Source organism: Neltuma alba, unplaced genomic scaffold, assembly GCF_004799145.2.
Source record: "Neltuma alba isolate B1F8T4 unplaced genomic scaffold, ASM479914v2 tig00012343_pilon, whole genome shotgun sequence".
Classification (NCBI taxonomy): domain Eukaryota; kingdom Viridiplantae; phylum Streptophyta; class Magnoliopsida; order Fabales; family Fabaceae; genus Neltuma; species Neltuma alba.
The window spans coordinates 354,830-380,938 of record NW_021636852.1 but is presented as its reverse complement, the minus strand read 5'-3'; the positions used below and the strand labels follow the sequence as shown (position 1 = coordinate 380,938).

Here is a 26,109-nt window from a genome sequence, read left to right as displayed (position 1 = left end):
GACTAAGTTACTGTAATTATAAAAAAGAAGTTAAACTCAGAGCCTAAAGTATACCGATAAAGCAAGATTGGTGTCTTGCAAATCCAAGGGATCCTATTGAGCCATGTGTCAAGCTCTTGAAGGAGAAGATTTGAATTAGCCAAGTGTCATTCCATGAATGGAGAGGATTTTGACTTTAGTAAATAATTTCATTTGGAATTATGTTAATTAAGAGAGAGGAATCAAGACTTAGTAGGGTAATGACACTTGGACTATCATTAAAGAAGGTGGTTGGGATATTTTGAAGCCTTAATCAAGCTCTTCTCTCCCCATTTTCAGATGTTCATTTCGTGCAAGGGAGAAAAATAGAGAAAAAGAGAGAGTTTGAGAGGAAACAAGGAGAAAGGGAGCACTTTTGATCATCCTAGCAAGGTTTCAAGGTTAGATCTTGGTCCTAGAAGTGTTCTTTCTTTGGTTTCTTTCATTTTTATGGTTTAAAATCTGTCTCTTCCCTCTCTTAATGTGGACCAAACTGATTGATAAAAAGGGAAAAGAAGTTTTGATCATAACACTTGCTAAGACACAGCAACACAAGCTAGATCCTAGTGTTGGCAGGTGAGTTTAAGTGATTTTAAAGCATTTTTCATGGTTGTTGTTGTGAGAGTTATTTTTGGCCAAGTGAAGAACTGGACCCTAGGATGAGTTTTTCATTGTTTTAAGGCTTCCATGATGCTTAAAATGAGGAATGGTGTAGGGTAGACTAAAAGAAACAAGTGTTGGAAGCCTAAAAGCAAAGCTGAAAATTTTGGGTCAAAACCTCTAGTGGTTTGGTCGGTTTGTGGCTGGAAGAATCAGTTTTATTTTCACAAATCTAAGCCCATTTTTGGAATCTACATGAAAATCCATGTAGGAACAAGTTAAGGAGTGATTTTTAGGGTTAAAGAGAACCAAATCTAAAACTAGTGAACAAAGGAGGGAACTTTATGGTTCAAGAATCATTTTGATGTATGTTCTTGCTTTTTCATGGTTGGATAATGATTCTTGCTGCCATTTTTGTTGAATCACATGGTTAGGGTTTGATATTTGCCAAGGGAAAGAGGAGAAGGAAGAAAGGCTAAGACTTTTGAAGCAAGGTAGTAAGTTAAACCTAGCTACTACCACTAACTAGCATTGTTGATTATTGTATGGTTAATTGCTATTATTGTGATTGAGCTCTCTTGATTGTTATGTGGCTGCTCTTTATAGTATCTTGCTTTGGCCTTTGCATGATTGAGTTTGCCAAATGATAAGCATGTTAGTTCATCCATAGTAGCTAATGTGATCATGCATAATAATGATGCTTGCTTGGTGATATAGTTGGTTAATTTACTACTGGGATTTCCAAAAATCTCATCCCCCAAGAATCATGTAACATTTTAGGGCCTGAATCTTCAAAAGGGAAGCTGCAGATTGAAGGTTGATTTGTGGAGTTTAGCCACAAAATTTGTGAGCTTATTTTGGTTATGTAAATATTAAACTAACAGTGCTGGAAGCACACTGACCCTGACCGGTTCACGTGACTTTTTGATTATGTTTCCAAACGCATTAAATCGTAAAATTTGGCATGATGAAAGATGACATCCTGAGCTTCAAATTGATATCTAATACGTTAAAAATGGACCAGTATACGATTTATAATGATTTTTCAAAGTTAATGGTCAGAATCTGGACATCAGGGTTTTTGGCAAATGGACAGTGTTGTTTTCTCAAAAACCTGACGCTTTCTCATAAATAATTGGACAATGAGATTATTTTTCCTTGAAAGAGGACTTAAAGAGCTTTAAGTAGAATTTTGAACCACCCAAATTGGATTTTTTTAGAATAAGTTATGAATTTTTGAAGTTGGGCCAGAAAAACTGGATTTTTACCCGATGAACAGTAAAAATCCGAAAATTAGCGTTTTTATGGTAAAAAGTGAGCCCAAGACCATCCAATGTGGTCAAAAATGATTTTGAAAGGAACCTAAGTCAATATTATAGTAAGGTGTGACACCCTCTCCCTCGCTGAACAATTTTTTCCACTTAGCTGCCGCCTGTCATCTATTTCTCCCTCGCCGCCATTCGCCCTTCTCTCCCTCATCGTCGGTGCCAATCTTCTATTTCCTCTCACCGTTGACCCCCATTCCTATCTCCATCGCAATATCTCCTCCACACTCTCATTTTTGGCGCCTCCTTAACCCCTCTTCAGCACCGCCGGTTTTTCTACTTGAGTGTTTCGGCGCTTTCCCTCCCTTGTTCGTCTGCTGGAGGTTTGTTCTTTCTTGCTCTTTTATTTATTTTATTTTAGTTTAGTTTCACTGGAGATGGGTATTGCTAGGGTTGTGCATTGTGGTTAGATGATTTTTGAACTCTAGATGGGGGCATTTTGATTCTCTGAGGTTGCATTGTGGTTAGGTGATAATTCCACATTGCCTAACTACCTGTGAACATGTACTGATGAAAATGTAATACTTGTGAAATTGAGTGATCATAGCTTGGAACTGATTTGAGAAAATGAGGTGCTTGTCTAAATTTTCAAATAACACCGGTTCATTACCCAAGTTATGTTATTCTTTTTCACTTGTAACTGATTTGGAAATGTTATTCTGATTTAGTGAAAATAGTTTAAATTGGCAGCTACTGATGGTTGTCTGACTTTGAAACTATTTGATAAAAGAGAACCTTTGTGAACTTGGTTTGAATTGAGGGTATTTTATGACTCAGGTTTAGAAAGGGATTAAGTAATGGTGAGATTGTGTTCTGGCTCTTTGATTTAAGTTTGGGGGAGAGATTTTCTTTGTTTTTAGGTTAGTTTTCTTCTTTTTTCTTTGTCGATTGTTTTGTGATTGTGGTGTGTTATTTGCTTAGTTTGTGTGTGGTGTGCTTTGCTTTCTCTTTGCAGGTAACAATCAAATGGCCCCGAGGAAGAAAGCCCATGCTACCTCCCTGATCCTCCAATCAAAGAGCCTATTGAAAGAAGAGGGTTGCATCAAGAAAGAGAATTTCCATGCACAAACAAATTTGGGTTTTATAAAAAAGCAAGGAAGCTCAACTTCTTAAATCTGATTGGTCCCAGAAGCGAAGGGAATGAGAAGCTGGTCAGGAAATTCTATATTAGGGTGGCAACAAACTTGAGTAATGAGATGTTTATACGATACCAGCGTGTCCTCATTACTCCAGAGCGCATTAGAGATCACTATGAGCTTCCCGAGGTTGAAAAGTGCCAATATCAGTGGTATCTTAGCAATCAAAAGGAGATTCCTCTTGATGCAATCTCAGCAACACTCACCGGTTTTGATGAGATGTGGGTGAGACCTAAGAGGGGCCAAGCATATATTATACGGAAGGACATGATACCTGAGGCCAGAATTTGGTTGCATATTATCACAAGGAACATTATGCCGCCACTCATCTCAGTGAAGCCCCACGGAATCTGGCACTTCTGATGTATCTGTTTATGATCAAAGCTACTGTGAATGTAGGGAAATTAATTTTTGATGCCATATGGGATGCTAGCAGAGCCCACAACACAAATCTCGTCATGCCTCATCTCATCTCGGATCTGTTAACTAAAGCGGAGGTACAATAGAAAGAAAAAGATCAAAAGTTCAAGCCTGTTTCACCATTCAACTACTCTAATTTGGTTCCTGAACGAGAACAGCAAAGGATCACTGAAGCCATGTATGCTGAACAGTTTCCCGAGGAATATAGGAGGGAACAGGAAGCTCAAGCCAGTGCTAGTGTCAACCCTACCACTCGAAGCTTGGATCTCCTCCACGAGAAATTGGATAGAGAGATACGTCACAGGAGACGTAGACAAAAGTGCATGGAAGAACTGTTAGTCTAGATGGCAAGGAAAATGGACATTGACGCGTCGGATATGGAAGATACCAGCACGGAGGCTGAGTCACCGATAGGGGTGTTCAAGGCCGGCCCGTCCCGGTCGGCCCGTTCCGGTCCCGGTCTTATTGGGACGGGACGGGACAAACCGGGACGAGACAAAAAAGGGACCGAGACGGGACGGGACACGGGACGGGGTCGTCCCGTCCCGGTCCCTTTTTTAAAAAAAAAATTTAATTTTTTTAACTTTTTATATAATATCATTTTTTTCATATTTTTTTAAGATTTGAGACTATTGTATGGAACTATGGATATATTTATTTAGAGTTTTTATATTTGTTAATGATTTGAGATTATTGATGATTAGATTTTTTAGCAAGTTTTTATTGTGTTAAAAGCTTTTGTTTAGAGTTTTTAATAACTATTATATGTAATATTTTGAGCTTTTGTTTAAGAGTGCCCAAACAAATAAAAAAGATGTTTTTATAAGATTTAAGCTCAAAAAAATATAATTAAAAAATCAGATTTTTTTAAAAAAATTAAAAAAAATTAAAAAAATTAAAAAAAATTAAAAAAATATATTTCGGGATGTCCCGGTCCCGTCCCGGATCTGTCCCGTCCCGACCGGGACCGGGACGAGCCGGGACACGGGACAGAAAATCTGTCCCGTTACTGTTCATCGGGACGGAACCATGACGGGCCTGTCCCGGTCCCGATCCGTCCCGTGAACACCCCTAGTCACCGAGAGAGGAACATGAAGCTAGAACTTCTGGGGCTGGTATTGGCTCGGGCGATGATATGGCCGTTGATCCATTTGCAGAGGGTGATGAGGATCAGGGGGGTCAGCAGTCCGAGGAGGAGGATGATAACTAGCTGGGGCCGTTTCTGCTGCTGTTGTTGCTTTTGTTTTTATGTGTGTTTTTGCATTTTCTAGGGTTTTGATCTATTTTGTGTGATGTTGTTTGCTTCTATGATTCTGAAAAGGCTACTGATGGCCTGTTGAACTGATTGTGACTCTTGAACAGTATCTATCACTGTTGATATTAACTGCGTTAACTGCTGAGAAATGATTGAAAATGTGGATGGTTAACGAATCTTTTGATTGATTGATTTGTGGATGCCTTTAGTAATTGATGATTTCATTATGGTTATCTGATGGCGATACTATTGATAGTTGTGCATATTGCTATACTTGTACAGAAAGAAAAGCAAAATTTTGACCTTTCATGCAACGAATATATTGTTTTTTTTTATTATGCCTGCATGCCCTGATCTTTACTTCCTCTTGTTGACAGTGAGGACACTGTCAGTTTTAAGTTTGGGGGTGAGGACTGATTTTTGTGGATAACAGGGTTAAATTTCAAAATTTTTGAAAGGTCGCTTTGTTGAGTAAATTTTGAAACAGTTGAAATAGTAGAAATTTGTCAGCTTAAATTTTTACTCGGTTGATTTTATTAAAGATGAGCTGAAGTGGCAAGTTGTTAGTTGAGAATGTATGAATGGTCCAATGATTGAACAAAGTGCTTAGTTACTATGCTTGATAGGAAGTTTTGAATTGCTCTTTGATGCTTGAATTGTGATGTTAAAACTTGTGTTTCTTTAATTTTGAAGAAACTAATGCACTAAAAGGGTCAAGACATTTCAAGTGGTTATGTTGAGGTTGAGTGGATAATTTAGCCTCTATACTTTTGTTTCAACTAAATTGTTTCAGAACCTTCTTCTGATTTCTCAAAGTTTATGGTTTGTTCTGTATGAATTTGAAAAAGGATTAGGGCAATTCTTAAATGCATTTGAGCCTTTCAGGCTGACCTTATAGATTTTGTCCTTTGAACCCATACTTTGAGCCGAAAGGAAAAAAAAAAGTATATATGTTCAAGTTTTGTTTCAAATCCTAACCTCTTCCTAACCCAAAACCAATTGAGAAAAACCATGAAGTCCCTAGCTTTGAGATAAATGGAAGTTGGAAGGATAAGGAGTTTGATGAAATGTGGAGATTTTGAAAGGTTGGCAGGGTTAGTCAATTATTCTGAAAATTTAAAGTGTTAGGAACTAAGCTGTAAGTTATTGTTTTCAATGTCCTTTAAAAAAAACCAAAACAAAAAAACAAAAAAACAAAAAAAAGAAATATATATATCTATATATAGATAATTGTGGTAGAAGTTTGGGAGAATGAAAGTGGTTATGATTATTGAATATCTATTTATCTCAAAGTATTTGTATACTCTACTTTCCCTTTCTTTCCTAAGCCATTACCTCTTGGCCACGTTATAAGCCGAAAAGTCCCTTTGATTTCAAATGTATATGGGGTGAGTTGTAGATAGAAAGAGAGAAGAAGTTAGGCTTATGAAAGGATGCGGTTGAAGGTTAGTATGTTGGCTAAAGTCTCCCATTCCGCTGAGACAGTATCATAAGAGATGCTCATTGACTCTACACACACTCACACTCCAAAATCATTGAAAGTTTGTTTTAAGCTCATGAAACTTGTTTCTTTGGGTAATTCAGTAATTTCCTATCCTGCATATTTTCTTGAGCATTTGATGAGGATATAACTGTTCCTACAGTCTTTGATGTGCAAATTGTTACTTAGTCACTGGTTTGTTGTTTTACTCGAGGACGAGCAAAAGTCTAAGTTTGGGGGTGTGATAACTTCTGAAAATTCCTACTGAGTTAAGCTGATTTAGCGCTCTTTTATTGGGTTTAAAAGTCAATTTTGCAGGAAACAAAGCCTGAGGAGAGTAAGGAATTGAGAAGAGCTGAAAAGAAGTCATCCGCCGTGGCATCTAGGAGAAAACGCCACGGCGGCTCAAACAGAGAAGTAGGAGTGCGTCTCTGTAAAAGGCGCCGCAGCGCCTTATTGAATCCGTCGCGGCGCCCAAGCTGTCTCGGAGGAAGCCTATTGGGTATAATCCACCACGACCAATTATCACATGCGCCGCGGCGCCTTAGCCTCGAAGGAAAGCCATTCTGTAAAAGGCACTGCGGCGCCTGAAGGAATCCGCCACGACGCCTAACCCCTCGCAGCTGTGCGTTTTATGTTGTAACTTAAAAAATTAGGGCATATAGAGGGGGATACTCGGTTTTTGAAAAAAAACTTCGACTTTGGAGTGATTTTGGAGGCTGGCTCTGCTAGGGTTTGGAGTTTTGGAAGCTTGGAATCTTTGGGCTTGAAGCTAGAAGAAATTCGAAGTTTGTAACTTGATTTTTCTGGGTTTTCTTCTTCTTCCCTTCTTGTTTCTGCTATGACTACTAGCTACTCTTATAGCTGTAGTTCTTTTCTCGATATGTATAGCTAAATCCATTTTTCTAGGGTTATTTTGATCTATTGTATGGATTGAGACTTGGTTTTACTATCTCTTCAGTGTTAATGATAATGTTCAGTTGTTTTTACTTTGAACTTAATGCTTCCTTATGTCTGGCCATCATTTAGAATGATTGTTTGATTAGTCTAACTTGAGAAAGTTCAGTTAATATGTGAACTTTGGTAAAAACATGCTAGTCCGGAAATTTAATTGAGTAAATAGACGGTTTGTTGATAGAACAGAGATGTATCTGTTGACCTAGCATAGACTAAATGGGTTTTGGTTTTTAAAGTGCAACCTTTTCAAACAAATGCAAGAGATTGCTGTGTTTTAATCGTGATTGCAAACATTTGGTTTTGACTTGAGAAAGCTTAATCAATTCTGCAAACCCAGGCTAACTGAACTTATTGTAACGCACTACTTGAGAAGTGATTAATCCAGTTCATGAAGTACTTTAGTGAAGAATAACCCTAGTCTCTTAATTGTTTCAAGGTCAAGTTGATTTTATACTGCTTTAAACCTTTGTTTTCCTAATTTCATTTCTCAAACTCTTTTACAACAATTGTTTCACTTAACCTAATCAAGTACACAATTATGATTTTCAACTCATCTAGCCTTAGTCTCTGAGGGAACGATACTTTTTATATTACTTGTAACCCGTCCACTTGCGGTTTAGTTAATCGATGAACATTTAGCTACTAATTGAACAAATTATTGTCCAAAACCAAATGAATCGAACTATTTTATGAACTTTAATTCCAAAATAATAACTAAATATCTAAAATATTATTAACAATAAAAAAACCAATATTATTAAAATTGTATAAAAATTTTTTAAAAATTATAAAAGGGCCTCGGCCGTACAGGATTAGCTCTTTTAAGCTCGTTTCTCATTTTAAGGGAAAAATTTCAAGTCTTGTTCTCACAATTTTTAGGCCTAAACTGGCTCGGCTTATTTTTCTGGCTCTAAAGGATGCTATAGGGTATTATTGCCAGTTAGAATTAGCAAGCCGAATGCTATTAGTGCATTGGAATCTATTTTTCTGGTCCTATTTATAAGATGGAAAGAGAAGATATTTTTTGTCATATTTATAGGGCACTGATGAGAGAAATTTTTTGTATGGCTGTATAATTTTACCCTTTATTTATTAGTGTTAACCTTGTTTACATAAGGTATAATGTGTATTAAATAAGGATAAAGTTAAAAAATTGTTGAATTTTAAATAAGAGTTAATGAAATTTTAGATTTTTCTTAATATGTGTGAAACATATTAAAAATGACTTATAAATAGGACTAGAAGAGTATGTTTGAGTGCTTACCATATGAATTCGGATCAGCTAGCATATATTCCCTCATAATTATAGATCCTCTTGTCTTTAATATAAAAGCTAGTTGATTAATTTGAGTAGATTAAGAAAGTATGTTAAATTAGTTATTTCTAATAAATATGTATTGTCTTCTCTAAAATACCCTTGCTAATCAAATACGCTCTAACATTTGATAAAAACCTTTAATATTTACAATTATTACAAAGACTACTTCAGAGGAAAAAATATAAATATGAGAGACAAAGTAAATTAGAGTCTTATATTTAAGACTAAATTAAAAGTCAAACTCTTATATTGAGTATCGGAGGTAGTATTTATATTTACCATTATATGTTTCTGTATATTTTCATGTTTGTTGTGTTTCTTAGCCCGGAAAATTTGCATCTCCATTTTCAAAATGATGAAGAACATAAAAGAAGCCAAATAAAATAAACAACGCATGCGGCCATTATAGGCTACGGTAGGAAGGGGAATATCTAAGTAGCCTTCGAAATAAGATACTATACTATTACATCAAGACTTTGCTGAAGCGTGTTCCCGATTTTTTGATGATGTTTTGGCATGTAAAGGTTCAAGTTTCGACTTCATGATACTAAGGTGTGTTTGGTTTCACCAAGTCACCCTTATTTCCACGCATATATATGTTATGTTGCTTAGGTAGATATAGTGGCTTTTTTACTGGTATACTATACACAACAACAAAAAATACTAAAATACTACAATTTCAAAAGTATTTACCAATATGCTAAACAATTTTCAAATTGTACATAAGTTGTTCTTGCTAAGTTGTTTTTGCTAAGAACGATTTGTATGTTATCTAACAAAAAGTGAAATTATTCTTTAGGTGAACGATTTCACTTTTTGACCGTAATATCCCTTTACAATTTCCTTCCCCTCACTTCTCTCACTTGTCAACTCAACTTATCCTCCCCATGCAAACCCGTGAAGCTACATCAAATGTACATGCTTTTATATATTCCACTTCTTCAACTTTGATTTCTTGCTTTTATATATTCTATGTCTTTCATCCTGAAATTCACTTTTTTTCTTATTCCTCTTTGTGGTTTATTTGCTCCACTTTTATTGTTTTTTTACTTTGTTATTTCTTCACTCTTACTTCCAAACACTTGACAAGTTCTTTTACTGCTACTAGAGGTATATTGTTTCTCTCCTCTCTCTCTCTCTCTCTCTCTCTTTCTCTTTGTTTTTTTTTTCAAATTTGCAACTATAATATACAATTTTATTTTTCATCTCTACTATCCTTGATGAACTAATATTTTATTATTCTAATTTTCAGGAGGTGAGTAGTGAGTTTAACGATCCGAAATATGTACACTCTTTCTAAGCTAGGTGCCTCTTATTTTGATGGTAAGACTATCATATGCTATATTGTTTTAAGATGTTAAGTGAGGGGATATGAAAGAAATAATTATGATTTTATTATATTTCTAGAATATTTGAATTATTTAGGATATTTAGATTACACTATAAAAAAACAGGGTATTAATGAAGGAATTTAGTGACGGAATTTTATTCTGTCGCTAGTCCCTCACAAATTCCGTCACTAAAATTAGCGATGGAATTTAGTGACAAAAAATTTTCGTCGTTAAATTAGTGAAGGATTAGTGACAGAATCTTATTCCGTCACTGTCACAAGTTCGTCGCTAATTTTGTTTTAAATTATTAGTGACGGAATTTTTCCGTCACTAATTTCCGTCACTAACTCTCATTTTGTGATGAAAATTAGTGACGGAATTTTTCCATCGCCAAGATGAGAAATTGCAGCTTTATGATTCTTGAATATGGAAAAAGAATAATAAATTAAATCCAATTGATGTAATTATAAAATTCAAAAAGATGCTTGGAAGTTTAATCCATCGAAAAAGCACGCACAGTGAAAGAACAGAAATGGGGATCTCGGCCCTCTTAAACTTGTTGCTGTTGAATCATTGAGCCTAAACTCAACAAATATGACTAATGGTCAGTGATTCCCCACTATGCCTCCATATTAGCCTAGTGGAACACATAAAGAAGACCAGTGATTCCCTTCAACCAGAGATGAGATGATGGGGGAGGCTAATTAAACAACTTATTTGTTGGCAAGTTTCTCCCAATACCTATGGATTAGAATCAAATGTGATTGAGCTTACAAGTCCAATTCCAATACAACTGCTGTTGGAAGTCTTTCTAATGACGTTTTATGTAACTGGTTAATCAGCACTTATAATATTGGTACTTGTAGCATTATTCATGTTGGTTGGTCGAGTCAAACCAAACCTCCGACTAATAACCTTCAGGACCAGTTAATCAAGTCTAACTTGGTGTTTGCATATATTGCATTGTCTTTTTAATAACATATACTCTCTCAAGTGTTAAATGTAAGAGCTTGTAGTAGAGTTTTCTTTGATATTATATTTAAGACATCAATTCACTTTGTTTTTAAATGTATGATTTTTTTTCCTAAACTCTTCTTATTACTAGCATCGTTTTGCTTTTCATATAAACTTTCCCTATTAATTGCACATATTAAAGGAAGTCTTTCATCAAGAGTGCAGTTTCCAATACAAATGATTGAAAGGGATACTTAAGAAAAACCAAGGCATATTTTTTTACAAATAACCAATTTAATTAATTTTTTAATCACTACAAATTAGTCATTTGGTTTCTGTATTTAGAATTGAAGGGAGTATTATATTATACTAACTTTTTTTCCTAGATGATACATTATGATTTGCCCATTTTCCTTTTGCTTAAATTTTTTTTGCCTTTTTGCACCTAAATTGTGGATATTTTGTAAAACATATTTCCTCCCTTGGTCTCCATAGTCATCCCTTTCCCCTTTTTTTTCCCTTCCAAATTACAAATTCCTTCCAACCAAGTAAGCCCCATAGAAGCACCACATTTTTCTTTGGCAACTAAGAAAAAGCATTACCTTTGATTAAAAATAATACAAATACCTTTGATTAGTGTAAGAACTAGATAACTAATTTAAAAATATTAAAAAATTAGTTAAACTAATTATTTGTAATAATAGGTGTTGTCTTCTCAAAAATATACTTGTTAAAAGCTTTTAAGATGTATAATCATCATAAGGGCTATTTTAAAAAAAAAATAAATAAATAAAAAAAATAAAATTAAAATCTTATGATTTTGAACTAACTCTAATCTTTAGGACGGGAGGTAGCAAGTGCTATGAAAACCCATTTCTTAGTGTATTAACCTCATATAACCACGTCAAATACCTATTGTTAATTATGTCTCCTGATCAATTATACTAGAAATTGTAGATTTGTTTTCTAGGGAGATGCTAATTCTTATTGTAACATTATAATTATTAGAATCATGGATCATGAATGACATTAAGAGCAAGTGAGAAAAGGAAACTATTATTAGTTTCATAAAAAATGTTAAGAGAAATTATAATCCACCTTTTCACGCCTTGGAAGGTCCTTAAAGTTCTAACTTTATTTGTATAATTTAGCTTTATAACTCTTTCCATTTCCTTTATTTAGATTAAAGAGTACGTAACTATAATATTAGCAATTAAAAATTAATTTAGTATAATCCATCCCCACATGTATAAAATCATTACGAATATTTAGAGGTATATTCTCTGTCCCAAAACTTCAGAAAAGCGAGTCATATTTGGACCGTGAGAGAAAGATAAGGATGAACGAACCATGCAAATTTATAAAGACCATGACAAGAAATCAAATCTATCCCTAAGAAATCACGCCACATCTCAAAGAACGCACACCACATAATGCCAAACTCGATTGATTGCCTACTTGACGTTCAAAGCAAAGCATTTAATAAGGAAAAGTAGAGCGCAGAATTCTGCAGATTTGAAAGGAGAACGTACTCGGAACTGAAGAACTCATAGAGTCTGCCTTTTTGTGAAAAGACTATCACAGCTACTTGGGCGTCACATAGGACCGATAGCTCGTGGGCTTTCTTTAAAAGCCCATTTCTTCTCTTTGAAAAATGTCACTTGTCCGGTAGCTGCGTTTTCAATTCTTTTCATCTCAATCTTCCCTTTTCCCATCTCTTCCTAGTAGATAGATGCTGTTAGATTCCAGTCTTAAGCCTGGATATTGCACCAGACAAATCTAATAAAAGAACTTAGAAAAGAGAAGAGTGGGGATTATAGATTTGTTCAACCCGATTGGCTGAGAAATCCTACAACTAGAACTTATTGATATGAAAAGCTTCCCAGTCTAGCAAAAGGGATAAGATCGGACATACTGTTCAATCTTATTATTCTTGTTCTCACACTACCTCCAACAATTGTATTTCATCTTCTACATCATTAATAAATTATCCCCCTATATGACGGTAACAGAATAAATGCTTCCCACTTGAAGTTGCCATCCTTCATATCAACTTGTCACAAGCACTTGTTAATAACAAGTCATACAGTTATATCAATAACCTTCAATGTAATCATTAACAAGACATTTAACCATCGCATTACAGGGGTTATGACAATAAAGACCTATCATTTTCATTTATTTTCATTAGAAATAGAGCATCAATTGCTATTTGATGAATTAAATAATTACAAGCAAAAATAATAAAATAAAAAACTTGAAATGGCCTTGAGAATAGCTTCTTGAGGAAAACCTTGATTGTTATGAGAGGACCAAGACGACCGCGCCTCTTGGTGAAACAGTGGAGAGGTCATGTTGCATAATGGAATCAGCGAGGCTCAAATTAATCATCAACCAAAATAATCTTCACACAAAAAAATTCAAGCTAGCTAAAGTAAATTGATTGAAGTGTTGCAAGAGTGAATTGACAGATCAAAGTGATTACAACTGGATTAAGGGCCTGTTTGGCCAACCTTCAAAACCATGGTTTTGGTTCCAAACTTGTCAAACAGGGGAAGAAATTGACAAATCATGGTTTTAGATCAAAACCATGGTTTGGAGCTCAAAACCATGGTTTCAGAAGAAATGAATTCATTCTGCTTCTTACTCAAATTAGAGAATATGATTGTGGCTGTTAGAGTAGATTTCAACAATAATATGACTTTAACATCCCTCAATTATTTTTTTATAAACATATTTAATCTTATATCTTATAAATATATACACATATTAATTATTTATTAATTATATTATTTTATGTATTATTAATTATGCTGGTAAAAAATATATTATTAATAATTTTATTCCTTCAAATTAAAATATATCATAAAATCTATCTTTTATGTAATTATCATATTAACTTATGCTTTTTTTTAGTAATTTGTATATATAAAAAGTGCTTCTGATAACAACTATCCAAACACTCTCACTTCTCAGAATCACTTTTTTTCAAAATCTATTCTCCAGAAGTTATTCTCTAAACTATGGTTTGGTTTTATCCAAACACCCTTTGAGGTGCACGTGAAACTGAGGGCTGCGGGAAGGGGTTGGAGGTCTAAATGCCTATGTAATGTTGAGTGTGGAAAAGAACAAGCCATTGATTATTCATCAATGATATCAAGATTTGGGGCTGAACTTTGGAAAGAAATGTAAAGGTACATGATTAGAGTGGGAATGCTGATGGAGTAGGAGACAAGGGTTGAAGGAGGAGGGTGGGATTCAAACATATGGATGAATTTTTTTTCCTTTTTAATCATTAATGGCAAATTCGTAATTAATCATTTCAGATTATTAACACTTAGGTCCCTAGGGATTCAGATTTGTTTTGCTATTTCATAGGAGCTTTTAGCAGTAAAATATTTTCTCTGGGTCTCTACAGTAATTTTCCCATAATTTGATTTTTTTTTCTACGGGTCTAAAATTACACTCAAGCCACTTAGCAGTTATCACTAGTTATTTAGCAAATTAACAATATATAATTTATAAATAAGCTTCTCATCTCTTAAACTTATTTGTAATTTTCACTCTAAACATTTGATTTTTGTTTTACCAAGAACTTAAAATATTTCATTTGATACGCATATTGAGAAACAAAAACATATGATACCACATGGGCAACCACAATACTCTCCCAACGTTAAATAGATTTATTTTAGCTTTATATATAAGATCACAACATATTTTATTTTTTAATCTATAATTTATTTTTCAAATTACCCGTATATGTCGCACTTACTGAGGGAATTTCCATCCCAGATTGTGAATGCCAATGATTAAAAAAATATTTTTAAAAAACCAACATATATATCTTATAAATGCCTATCTTAGCTAATTCTTTTAATTCCTATAAACTGGGGATATAACTTTTATATTTATGACTGAAGCAATGTAGCACTTTTTAAATTTTTTGTCCAAAAAATTATCTGGCTAAAATCTTCATAATATATGTAATTCATTTTATACTTCAATTGGGTTAAAATTTTAAAAAAATATCATAATAAAAAATTTTAGACTAAAAACTCGCAACATTTTTTGTACATTGATTGTGGCATGAAATAATTGATTTTTTTTGTTTATTTCTCTTCCGTTAAATATATATTTTTTTTCAAACTTTCGTTGCTACTTGCATTTACGTTAATCTTACTATTTTGGCTGGTCGAAATATTAATTATTTTAATTACAAAAGAAATTTGACTTGGACAAACTGGCCTTTGAAGATTTCAGGGGCAAAGAAGTTTGGATATGCTTTGCCTTTATTCCGATTATGTGCTATTTTCTCAGCTCTTGGCTCTTTTAAATTCTAACGTACTTTATAATAAAACAAAATAGAGTTTTAATTTGTTCGGTAACTCAAATACCTTTTTTTTTTTTTGCGAAAATAATTTTATTTTGATTATATTTGGATATCTCCATTATTGGATTCCTCCATCTGTCTCTATTCTAATGTCTGGTAGTTAAAACTTGGATTAAAGTCAAGTATTATCTAAAAGGCTGTATATAATATATGCATTATGTTGTAGCAGGTCCACATATGATATGCGGGTGCTGTGTCTATCTGATATTCAAAAGTCTCTACTTGGGGCATACATATGCAGTGTTATCCGTTGTTTCTATTTTACTTTGATTGGGTTACAAATCTATGGAAAAACATTGGTTCGGAACAATATCAGATTTTAACAGTTAGAAATATAGAAAATATGAGAGAATTTGTTAAGTTTGCGTATAAGAGAATACAACTAGAAGTTTAGAGAAGGGAAAACGTGGAATTACAATCCGTATAGCTAAAGTTTTAGGAATTCCTTGATAATTGGAAGATATTTGTAGACCATGCTTAATATTGATTAGTAAACATAGTGGTACTCCGATTCCAAATATAAGTTATTTGTAGAAAAAAAAAGTTTGCCAGTTCTAAATATGGCTCATTTAAAAAGTTATTATAACTGTTTTCTAAATTTACTCATATTTAATTTCAGTTGGAAAGAGACAAAGAGAAGAGACAAATGATAATGATTTGTAAACATTGAGAAAGAAAAATTTTAATAAGAGCAAATTTGAAAAATTTTATGATATTAAAACACATTGAGTGACTTACTTATATTTTTTTTAAGTATGTGAGAAAGAGTTACAACTAATTACAAGTGACTTATAATAAGTATGGAAATGGTATTTATTTGAATATTACTAATTTGATAAGATATCTTTATTTAAAAAATTATTTTCATTGTCCCATATTCAACCGTGTGATTACCTTGTGCGAAGGACCGTTTTCTTGATTCAATGAGGGAAATGATCATTCCAATCAATCTTATTTGGAAGAAGGGAAATCTCTCCTTGCATCATAGATAGAAACATGATCCACGACGAGTGATCAAAGAAATACTTCGTGCAATCAATTTATCAAATCTTGCTTTTCAATAGGACTATCAACAGGATGTTTGTCCCTAGGCTAGGAGGAAGCCAAGACTCTGGTTCGTTTGGTATGAAACATTGAAATTAAATATAGAGATTGAGATTATAATTGAAAAAAGTTATTATAATAGTATTTAGTATGAGTAATTGTTTGTTACATGAGATTAGGCAAACTCATAAAGATGAGACTAGGGAATACTACTTCCCTCCATGGTATTCCCCAATACCAAATGCGTAAGTTTAGTTATTCTATATATCAAGCAATCTTTTATGCTAAACACTCTTTTAATATATTTTCTCAATCTCAATCCCAATCTCTACTCCTAATTTTCAATACTTTTTACTAAAAGGGACCTATAGTTATCAAGAAATCTACTTTTGCCAATTTTGGCTGGTTGATAATTATTAAAAAAGATCGGGTGTGCAAAATATAAATCTGCTATCAACATCAACCTCTACAAAGCTTCCTTTTGGAAGAGAAAGAGAAAAGGATGCTTCTTCTTCCTGCTGAAATGTCGTCTAAGGGCGTGTCTGAGTTGGATAACGAGCAACAGTCTATTGGCTCAATCTTCACACTCAACTCTTCAGAACGCTTGTTACAAAAAAATACCTTCCCAGTTGCTTTCATCATATGATAATGTTCATAATATGGTTTTTCTAGATATTAAATATCCTTCTTTTAAGAATATTTCAATATGTAAATTTAATCTTAGTTGATCCTTTCTCCCAATCCTTGCAACTTTCTCATTATCATTTAGGCCAGGATTTTATGTATTAACCCTCATTTTATTAACGTAATTGAACTTTTGTTGGTAAAAACGGTACGATTACATTTATTCAACATTCAGATCGAAGGATATTCAGTGGAACCAAGGATATGTGAAGTCATTCATTTCATCATTTCTCGGAGACAGAAACCTATTCATTTTGGATATGGATATGGCTTTCAGAGAAAAGGGAAGATTACAGACGAGACCCCTCCGCTGCACTTATTTATGATAAAGACCTTAAGCAAAAATCAAAATCATTTAACTAATTGTAATATATGTTCAAACCTAGCTAGTAGTGTAGATTGAAAAAGAAAAATCACACTGGGCATATTTAATTTGATCCTACCAATAATCAAATTTGACTCAAGATATATAGAGTTGGCTAAAGAAATGTAATTATTTAAATGTAAATGGCTTCAAGTACCCGCACCTCTTTTTGCCAACCAAAAAAAGGGCTTCAAGGACCTAATTCTTGTATGAGTGGACAATAATGGCCTTAGGTATAAACGACTTTTACATCCATTACCTTATAGGCAGCTAGTTCGTTCCTGCCTTCCTTTCAAGGACCTAATTTTTATATATTTATTACTTTTAATTAATTTCAACTATAATTTAATTAAAATAATCTTATTAAAAAAGATCAAAGGGAATATATCCACACCTTCTTAAGTGTTACTCCTCTAGTCCTTAATATAGGACTCAATTGTTGAGTTGGTTTTGGTCCTAAATATAATACCCATTTCTCATATTTATCAATTTTCTCTAAATTACCCCTATGAATACTCCCTTAACCATAATTGAGTAGAAGAGGAAGAGAGGATATTAAGAAAAATGATTATAGTATTTTAGGAAAAACATGTCACATTTCTTATAATTAACTAACTTATCTAACTTCTTTAATCTAATCAAATTAGTTAAATAGATCTTATATTAAGGACCGGAAGAGTATTTACTATTCCCATCAAGCTTAAGTATAAGGGCTAATTAAAATGATACAAGTCTCCAATTTATTTTTTCTCTAAAATTTATAATCTCATTTAAACTATTCCTATTGATTATATATATTAAAAAATTATTTTCATATGAGAGTAGTTTTTATTGCAGACGATTAAATGGGGTATCTAAGGACAAACTAACATAATTTTTTTAAACAAATATCAAACTTAATTCATTTTTTTAATCTTTGTAAATTAATTATCTAGCATTTATATTTAAAAATGAAGGAAGTATTATTATAATCAACTCTAATGCTTGTTTCATGTTTAAGCAACGGAGAGAAAAATAAGGAATGTTTGATATGTTTGCATATATAGCACAAAACCAGTTGATTTGACCATAAATAATTAAATTTACATTCACATGTGTACGTGAGAAAAGAGAACTAAACAAGTATTATGTGGAATCAATTCATGACCACCCTAATTTGTTGGGGAATCTTTGCCATTTGGGCAATGTCCCAAGTAGAAGTAAAAATTTACATTTTCAATATGGATATATCAAAGCATTTTAAGTATCTCACTTAGTATACATAAACATAATACACAGACCTTTTTATTTATAGAATGCATTGATCATTACATATTTCTCACACCCATTGGCATCTATGTCTCATTAATTTGACAAACTTTTGAATGCATGTGTGTGTGTGCGCGTATTCTTTTTGTATCATTAACGTCTTCTAGCTTGTACAAAACATTCTAGCATGCTCATACCTTTTGGTGCGATTTGGGAAAATTACTTTTCAAGGGGAAATAAGTCTCAAAAGACTTTGTAAAACATTAATGGATATTTTGTTATTTTCAGAAAAATTAGGGACTCGAGTAGGCTCAGTATAATTATAATAGGAATCATATATCTGACAAAGTAAATATTTAAGAAATCAAATCACACCCATAACTAAAAAGAAAAAAGAAATTTACCACGCACTATTATTCTTTCATAAATGACGGTGTGTTACAAAATGTTGCACTAAATTTATGAAATTTTCATCATTAAATTCATTTAGAAAAAAGAAATTGTACCGGATAGATTTTGGAATTGATTTGTAACAGATTAATTTTGTGATGAAAAATTTTCCATCTTACGTTATATCATAATTTTTTTGTATTGTTGAAATATATAAAAATATGCATGTAAGATTATGCTTGTGCCAAGAGTTGAAGTACGCTTCAAGTTTGATGCACTCAATATACTTTGAAGATCATGGTGTAAGGATAACACAACTGATAAATTTAATTAGCATAAAATGATTTAAGTAATAATCTTGATGGAATATTATCAAATAGTGAGACAAAAATTCCAATGGGCATGAGAAAATAATTACCAATATACGCATGAGCAGACTCTCTGAAGGATCAATACATGTATGAGCAGACTTTCTGACAAGTTTATATCTTCTTCTGATCATATTCTCTGCTTTCAGTTCTCTTATTTTACCGTCATACTTGTGAAACTCAGCTTTTAAGACATCTAACAATGGTGCTCATTTGAAATCATTTATATAAGTACTTATAAGCCCTTTTTTTTTTTTTTACGTAAAACTCTCTTTATGTATACCTATATCGTACTGTAAATCAGGGTTGAAAAACTATTCTTAAAAACAACAATTATCATTCCAGACGAACCCTTCTATCGTTATCCATGCAACCTATTCTTACTAAATTTGAATTGGATATAGAAATGTAGATAGCTAGGGATTGGAGGGACCGGTGGAAAGTTTCAACTGCTAGTCTACTAGCTACCTGAGGTCCGGTTGCTAAACGTCGTAACACAACGTCCTCATAGTCTCACACACACACACACACACACACACAGAGATTGGTTGAAGCTAGGTAGCCTTTTCAACAGTAAAATGGAACTCAAAGAATGTCGAATAAGAGCCATCCAAATCCATCAGGTCTGAAGTCTGATTCCTATGCTGTTCCACATAAAATGGGACACACACCGAGGTCACATAATACAAAGTAATGCATGTCAGCCCCCGCATTATTAGAAACTAAAGCATACCAAGATGCTCATCCTGTACTTCATTCACTATTACCCTTACGCCTTGTGTCCTCTAGTTTATAACAAGACACATTTTTCACTGCTTTGCATCATAAACATCCATCACATGCATGCATGTTCCTACTGATCATTCCCTCATTAAAATATTGTATATATTAATCATTTTGCCACCTATATTATTCATTCCAAGTTGAACTAACCTAGCTCGCTCGCCTAAACGTTTCTTATATGTAAAAAGAAAAACTATGGATGGTTAAAAATCGACTTGCTAATACATTCACGTTATTGTAACATTGCATGCAAGTGACGCTCATAATAAGCCGGGCAAGGCCAGACTTACGACCAAACCAGACTCGACCAGATCATTCATATACACCACTGAAACATGTTCCTTTGGTGGGAATCATAATATGACTGAGCAAGACATTTCGTTTTTACTGAAACCTTTTGCTTTTATTTCTTATGAACGATGTTCCTACTTTCTATTCTTTTTTATCCCCTCGTCTTTGTTTTCTCCCTTCTAAGTGATAACCGAAGAGACCTTTTATACTAATATCATTACCACTGAACATTTTGACATTTTTCTAGAAAAAGAACTAGATAGAAGAAAGTTACAGAGCAATTAATTAAGTAATAATGTAAGTAAAATATTTACTTATTTTTCCTCCCCTAGAAACCAAAGTTCTAACTAAGCAGGCGTTCAGGGCGTCATTAATTTCTCACCAATAAATCAAATTTAAGACAAAGGACGAAAGTAACTATATAGTTTTAATTCTCATTGCGTCTGCACTATTATATGTTCAGTTTTTTTTTTTTGGGCCTTTTCGCTTTTTGGGAAGAAATGGTTATGAAAATCATTAGGGTTACGATTGTCTTGACCTAGTCAAGAGCTAACAGGTAGACACTAGATAATCTATCTAATTCAGATTTAAATATCGTCCAATCCCCAGCAAAAAATAATTCGTCTGATAATGTTTTTCCTATCTGCAAAATTCAAACACAAAACCTTATCTAACAGCATTAATGGAATTGAAATCTCTTATCCTCATTCCAATTGTAAACAGCCTTATTGTTTATGACAACAGAGTTAAAAAGGATAGAAGTGATTCGCAATTTGCGGAGACATTTGTGTCAGAAAATTAACACTTTGATTTTACGCTTTACCTACTGATTTTGAGCCTCTCTTATCTCTAAACCATCGGTTCATTTCTATTCACCTCCTACAACAAAATAACACCTAACAAAGTTCTATGCCATTCAATGTCTTCAATGAACTTGAGTGTGCAGCCTCTGTGATAACTCATCTTAGCCCCTTTCACTCTGCTCCAATCAAATCCACTCACGATCATCATTATCTCTTCCTCATACCAAACCCATCAACCCCACGACTTTAAATTGAATCAAGATGACGACTTGTGAACCTCTGGGGGCAAATACATGTGAAGAGGGTGACCCTGTGACCAAGTGTTTGATGATTTTCCCGACAGGTGAAGCTGTTGGAAAAATCACCCACTCTCTGTCAGATAAGTAAAATCATACATCACTTAGATTTTTAGTGACTTTCCTGGTAATCATGTTGAAGGGACCACATCTGAATGTCTTCAAATGTTTCTATCGTCTATCTTTCACACGGCATTAGTATTTTCCTTCAAATGAGGTGTCGTTTTTGAAGGTGAATGGTTCCGATGGTCCCATAATTAGTCTGCAAATTAAGAGATTTACTGTTAGACTCACCCATCGGCCTCCACTATTATTAATGCAAGTTGTAGTAATGTTCAAGTCTCTCAAATGTTTAGAACCTTCAAAACTGAGCACTCCAATCCATGCAGTTAAACCCTTTTTTCTTTTGTTTTTGGCACCGTGTAGGACGTAATACTCAATATCTTTACAAGATATGAACATAGCAAATAATCAATCAAGTAAGTTCAGAAGTAAATCATTGACCTCTATCTGGTTACAAATTTCTGTTGGTTTCTTTATTTATTTGTTTTTTTTAAATTTTTGTTTTCCCTATTGTAATAAAAAGGTATCGATACACCATGCAGAAAGAGCAAAATAGGGCCAGACAAAGTAATTATGCTGATCATCTGACTCCAACAACTCCCTATATCCGGGTGGATATCTAGCATGCAGCCAAAATTGATTCTGGAGGTTGTGTGCAGATCTGGCTAACCAACAAGCACATTCACACCCCAATTTATGTTGAGATTAAAAATATTTATCAAGATCAAGATGTCTCTGTGCTTCGAGGAGGCTCTACACGCACCCATCCTTATCTCTGTAGTTGTCTCTGACATAATGTGCCTTTCTACCTTTCTCAAATCATTGGAAAGGGTACAGTGAAACTAACACGTAATGAATTATTAGAATAATTTTAGCATATCGGCCAATAAATATGCGATTTCATATTTTTAAAGATCATTGCTATCCGTTACACATTAACATTGTCGATTGAGCCAAGCATGAGCAATTGTTTATAAGATGTTGAATGAGAGCCCATGAGGTCATCTTCAGGTAAAGATTTAGTTTTCATGCAAAACTTGGTGAGATTCCTCTTATATTTTCCCTCAGTTCTGACCCTCTCAGCTCCAATTTCTATGTTATAGGCATTTGGAGATTAACGACACACACACAAATTTGTGTTTGTGTTTGTGTTTGTGTGCGTGTGCGTGGCGAGAAGGGAAGGGGCACAAAGAGAGAGAGAGAGAGGGAGAGGGCAGTGCTTCAGATTTTGAAGTGGTCCTGTTCGCCAGGGGGTTTAAAAATCCGCGTGAGTGCCTACCATATGATTTCAGATGAGCTAGCATATATTCCCTGAATTTTCTTCTTCTTCTTCTTGTTTTTTTTTAACTGTTATAATTATTTAATTATGATGCTTGGTTTGTTCCTTAGCCTGTGAAACTTCCATTTCAAAATGACGAAAAGCTTACAAGAAGCCAAAATAGAAGAAGTGTAACTAGCTATTAGGCTACGGTAAGAGAAAAAATGACACCTATACATAAAGAGCTAAGTAGCGTTCTAGATGTGTACAGAAAACAAGGAGACAAGAGAGGAAAAGATAGGTAAGGGGAGCGTCTCTTATGGATATGTGTGTAGTATGAAAGAAAAGCCGGGTAGGGACTTGATACCTAATAGAGTAACCTACTCCTTTAAACATAAAGACGCACTATATTTTCATTACATACAGATTTTGGTGGAGCATATTCATGCTAGCTTGTTAGTATTGTCGTAAAAGTTCAAGCTTCAATTTCACGGTACTAAAAGCAGTCATTATTGAGTATGGGAATGAAAATATACAAATTGCCAGAGGGCCCATCCTCTGTCTGGTCATGCAAATTACCAAAGAATATAAAATCAATAATGAGAGACACAGAAGAGTGGGGCCTTGGAGAGAGGGAAAAGAGAGGGAGGGAGGGTTAGTCACTGACCCCATTTTCATTGCATTTTAATTATTTTATCTGATAAGTAATTTTTGTAATTGGGTACATATAATTATTTATGAAAGTCATATAGCTCTTCCGAGGTGGTATTGTCAAAGTTAGCTTACTAATATCAAGTCAGTATCACAGAATTTATCCATTGAAAGCTTCATATGCAAATTTTAAATAGTTTTCATGCTTTCTGGAAAAACAAGCAGGGGAAGCTTTCAAAACTAAGGAAGAAAATAAGAAATGAAACTTTCTCAAGAACTCAATTATTTCTTATTTGATCATATAACACACACAACCCTATATCTGCGAGATTAAAGATTCCATTTCATGTCTTTTCATTCATTCGTACATCATACACACATACATACAAACACCTACATTAAAAAAAAATGTAAGTCTAGTTACACTAACTGGATTAACAGGGATTTGATTTTAGGTAGAATTTTGAAGCAGAATTCTTACAAACAGACAAACTGATGTTGGTCCACCAACAAATTAATTAGTGACCAACTCCGCTCTATTTCACATCATCAATGCTTCTCTGGCAGTCCAATTTGTAATTCAGTTTCTTTCCTCTTTTTTTTTTTTGGACAAAGACGAATTCAGTCTCTAGACCTTAACTTAGGCTGCTCTTACTTGAACTCTACTGTGGTACTTCCTTGTGTTTAGCCATTGCAGCACCAACAGTTGTAGCACAAGAAAATTTTACAGCCTATAGATTCTGGTCTAGGCTTTTTGTAAATTGGAATAGCTGTCCCATTGTAACAGGGACAATAAAAGCTACTTGGTATATGGTTTAGCTTTGTGGTTATCATGAGTTTAAACCTTAGTAGAAGTGACAATACAACAAAAGACAGACGTCTTATCAAATTATATAGTTTTTCAGTCCTTAATATAGAACTTAATTATTGAGTTAATCTTAGTCTTAAATATAAAATCTATTTCTCATATTTTCAGTTTTTCCTAAATTAGCCCTGTTAGTAATCTCTTAAGCATAACTAAATAGGAGAGAGATAGAGGATATTAAAATATTTTAAGAAAAACATATCATATTTTTTATAATAATTAACTTACCTAACTTTCTTAATATAATCAAATTAGTTAAATAGGTCTTATAGTAAGGACTGAATGAGTATTATGTTTCAAGATATTCTAAAACACCATACATGGAACAAAAGGAATGAAAAAGGAGCAAGTAGTGCATTCAACTTGCATGAGAAATAAATGCCGGGGGGAAAATGCACACAAGTTCATACAATTAAGGTAAGAAAATTAAGAGTGATCAATGATTAGTCGCAGTATTTTGCATGCTTAAACTGTGAAAAGGATAAAAGGGGCACGGGTTGTTTCTAGGTTTTTCTGATGACAACAAGGTAAGCCAACCTTATGTCCGCCTAGAGCAGCCAGGTTCTTGAGGCTTGCAGACAAGCTAAATTTGGACAAAGGCGTTCTTATAGATGTTAGTGAGAAACACGAGTCATTATGCTGGATGAGGGACTTGCAGTCCACAGTGAACGCTATTTGGAATTATGCTGAAAAAGTTGCCATTTTGTGGTTGCTAAAATTTATACACTAAAACCCCGTTTTGGACCTTTGCATAAATATTGACTCTAAATTGGTCCTTGAAAGCCTTCTAATCCAAACCAGCCCCTTCACTAGCAATCCAGTAAGTTTGCCAAGGGATCTAGTGACATGGCACAATTTCAATGATGCAACATTGTTAGATTCCGCCCAAACTGTCTCAGTGCTAGATTTGTTAGTAAAGTCAACGGCTAATGAATTAGATTTGATGAATTTTGAAGTGTAAGGAGATAAATTAAAAATGAAAGCCCATCATAGGTAAAATATTGCAAACAACAGCCTGCAAAAATGGGCCAGCAAACAAACCCAAACATATGCCCAATAAATGAAGACAAAAAAACCTAATCCTGCTACATGAGGCAATACCCACTGCAAGGTACCGAAAAAGGCATGGGGCAATATCTATTCTTTACTGAAGGGGTCTGTTGTGTGGGCTCAGATTTGCACCGAATGTCATGGAACCTCCAAGACAGAAAAAGAAGCAAGAGAGAGAGATAATAAAACGTGGTATTCTATTGATACGAGAAATTAATTGCTTGATTCCAGCATGGTTAAAATAACATCATCAACATAGATTTGCTACAAGACAGTCAAGGTGGGCTAGGTTTTAAAAATTTCGCAGTCTGGAATTCGGTTAAAGTGGCAGAATAAATCTCTGAGCAGGTAAGCAGACACACTGTGGGTAAAGTGGAAAATCAAGTTAATTTGAAAAATGCTGATTTTCTGGCATACCAAATCAAGCAAGACACAAGTTGGCATTGGACAAATCAGACCCTTTTGACCTAATGATACTAAGCATCTCCCTTAAGTTTTTGTTAAAGCGTGACTAAGTGATGCTGTGAATCCAACCTTTCCATCGATATGATAGGTGTGTGAATTCTTTCCGCAACTGAAGGTTGTTAAAAAAAAAAAATGGTTGGCATTGGACGAAGCTTGGGAAGCTTAGGGACAAAACAACATCAGGCTTTCACGGAGGACAAGGTATTCAGGAGGGCAATGTAATTGATATAAATGACTATTTAGGGATAAATTTTTTACGTAGGGGCTAAGAATTACCCGGGGGAAATTGAATATACCTA

General features: G+C 33.9%; 1 protein-coding gene across 1 annotated transcript in view; it reads right to left on the bottom strand.

Moving 5' to 3' along the window:
* Positions 1–6,533: 6,533 nt before the first annotated feature.
* LOC114726158 (MADS-box protein AGL42-like) overlaps positions 6,534–26,109 on the bottom strand; it is a 35,299-nt gene continuing 15,723 nt past the window's right edge. Inside the window, exon 6 of the mRNA XM_028912723.1 lies at positions 6,534–6,857. Within this exon, the coding sequence (XP_028768556.1) occupies positions 6,534–6,857 (324 nt within the window). The remainder of the gene's footprint in view (positions 6,858–26,109) is intronic.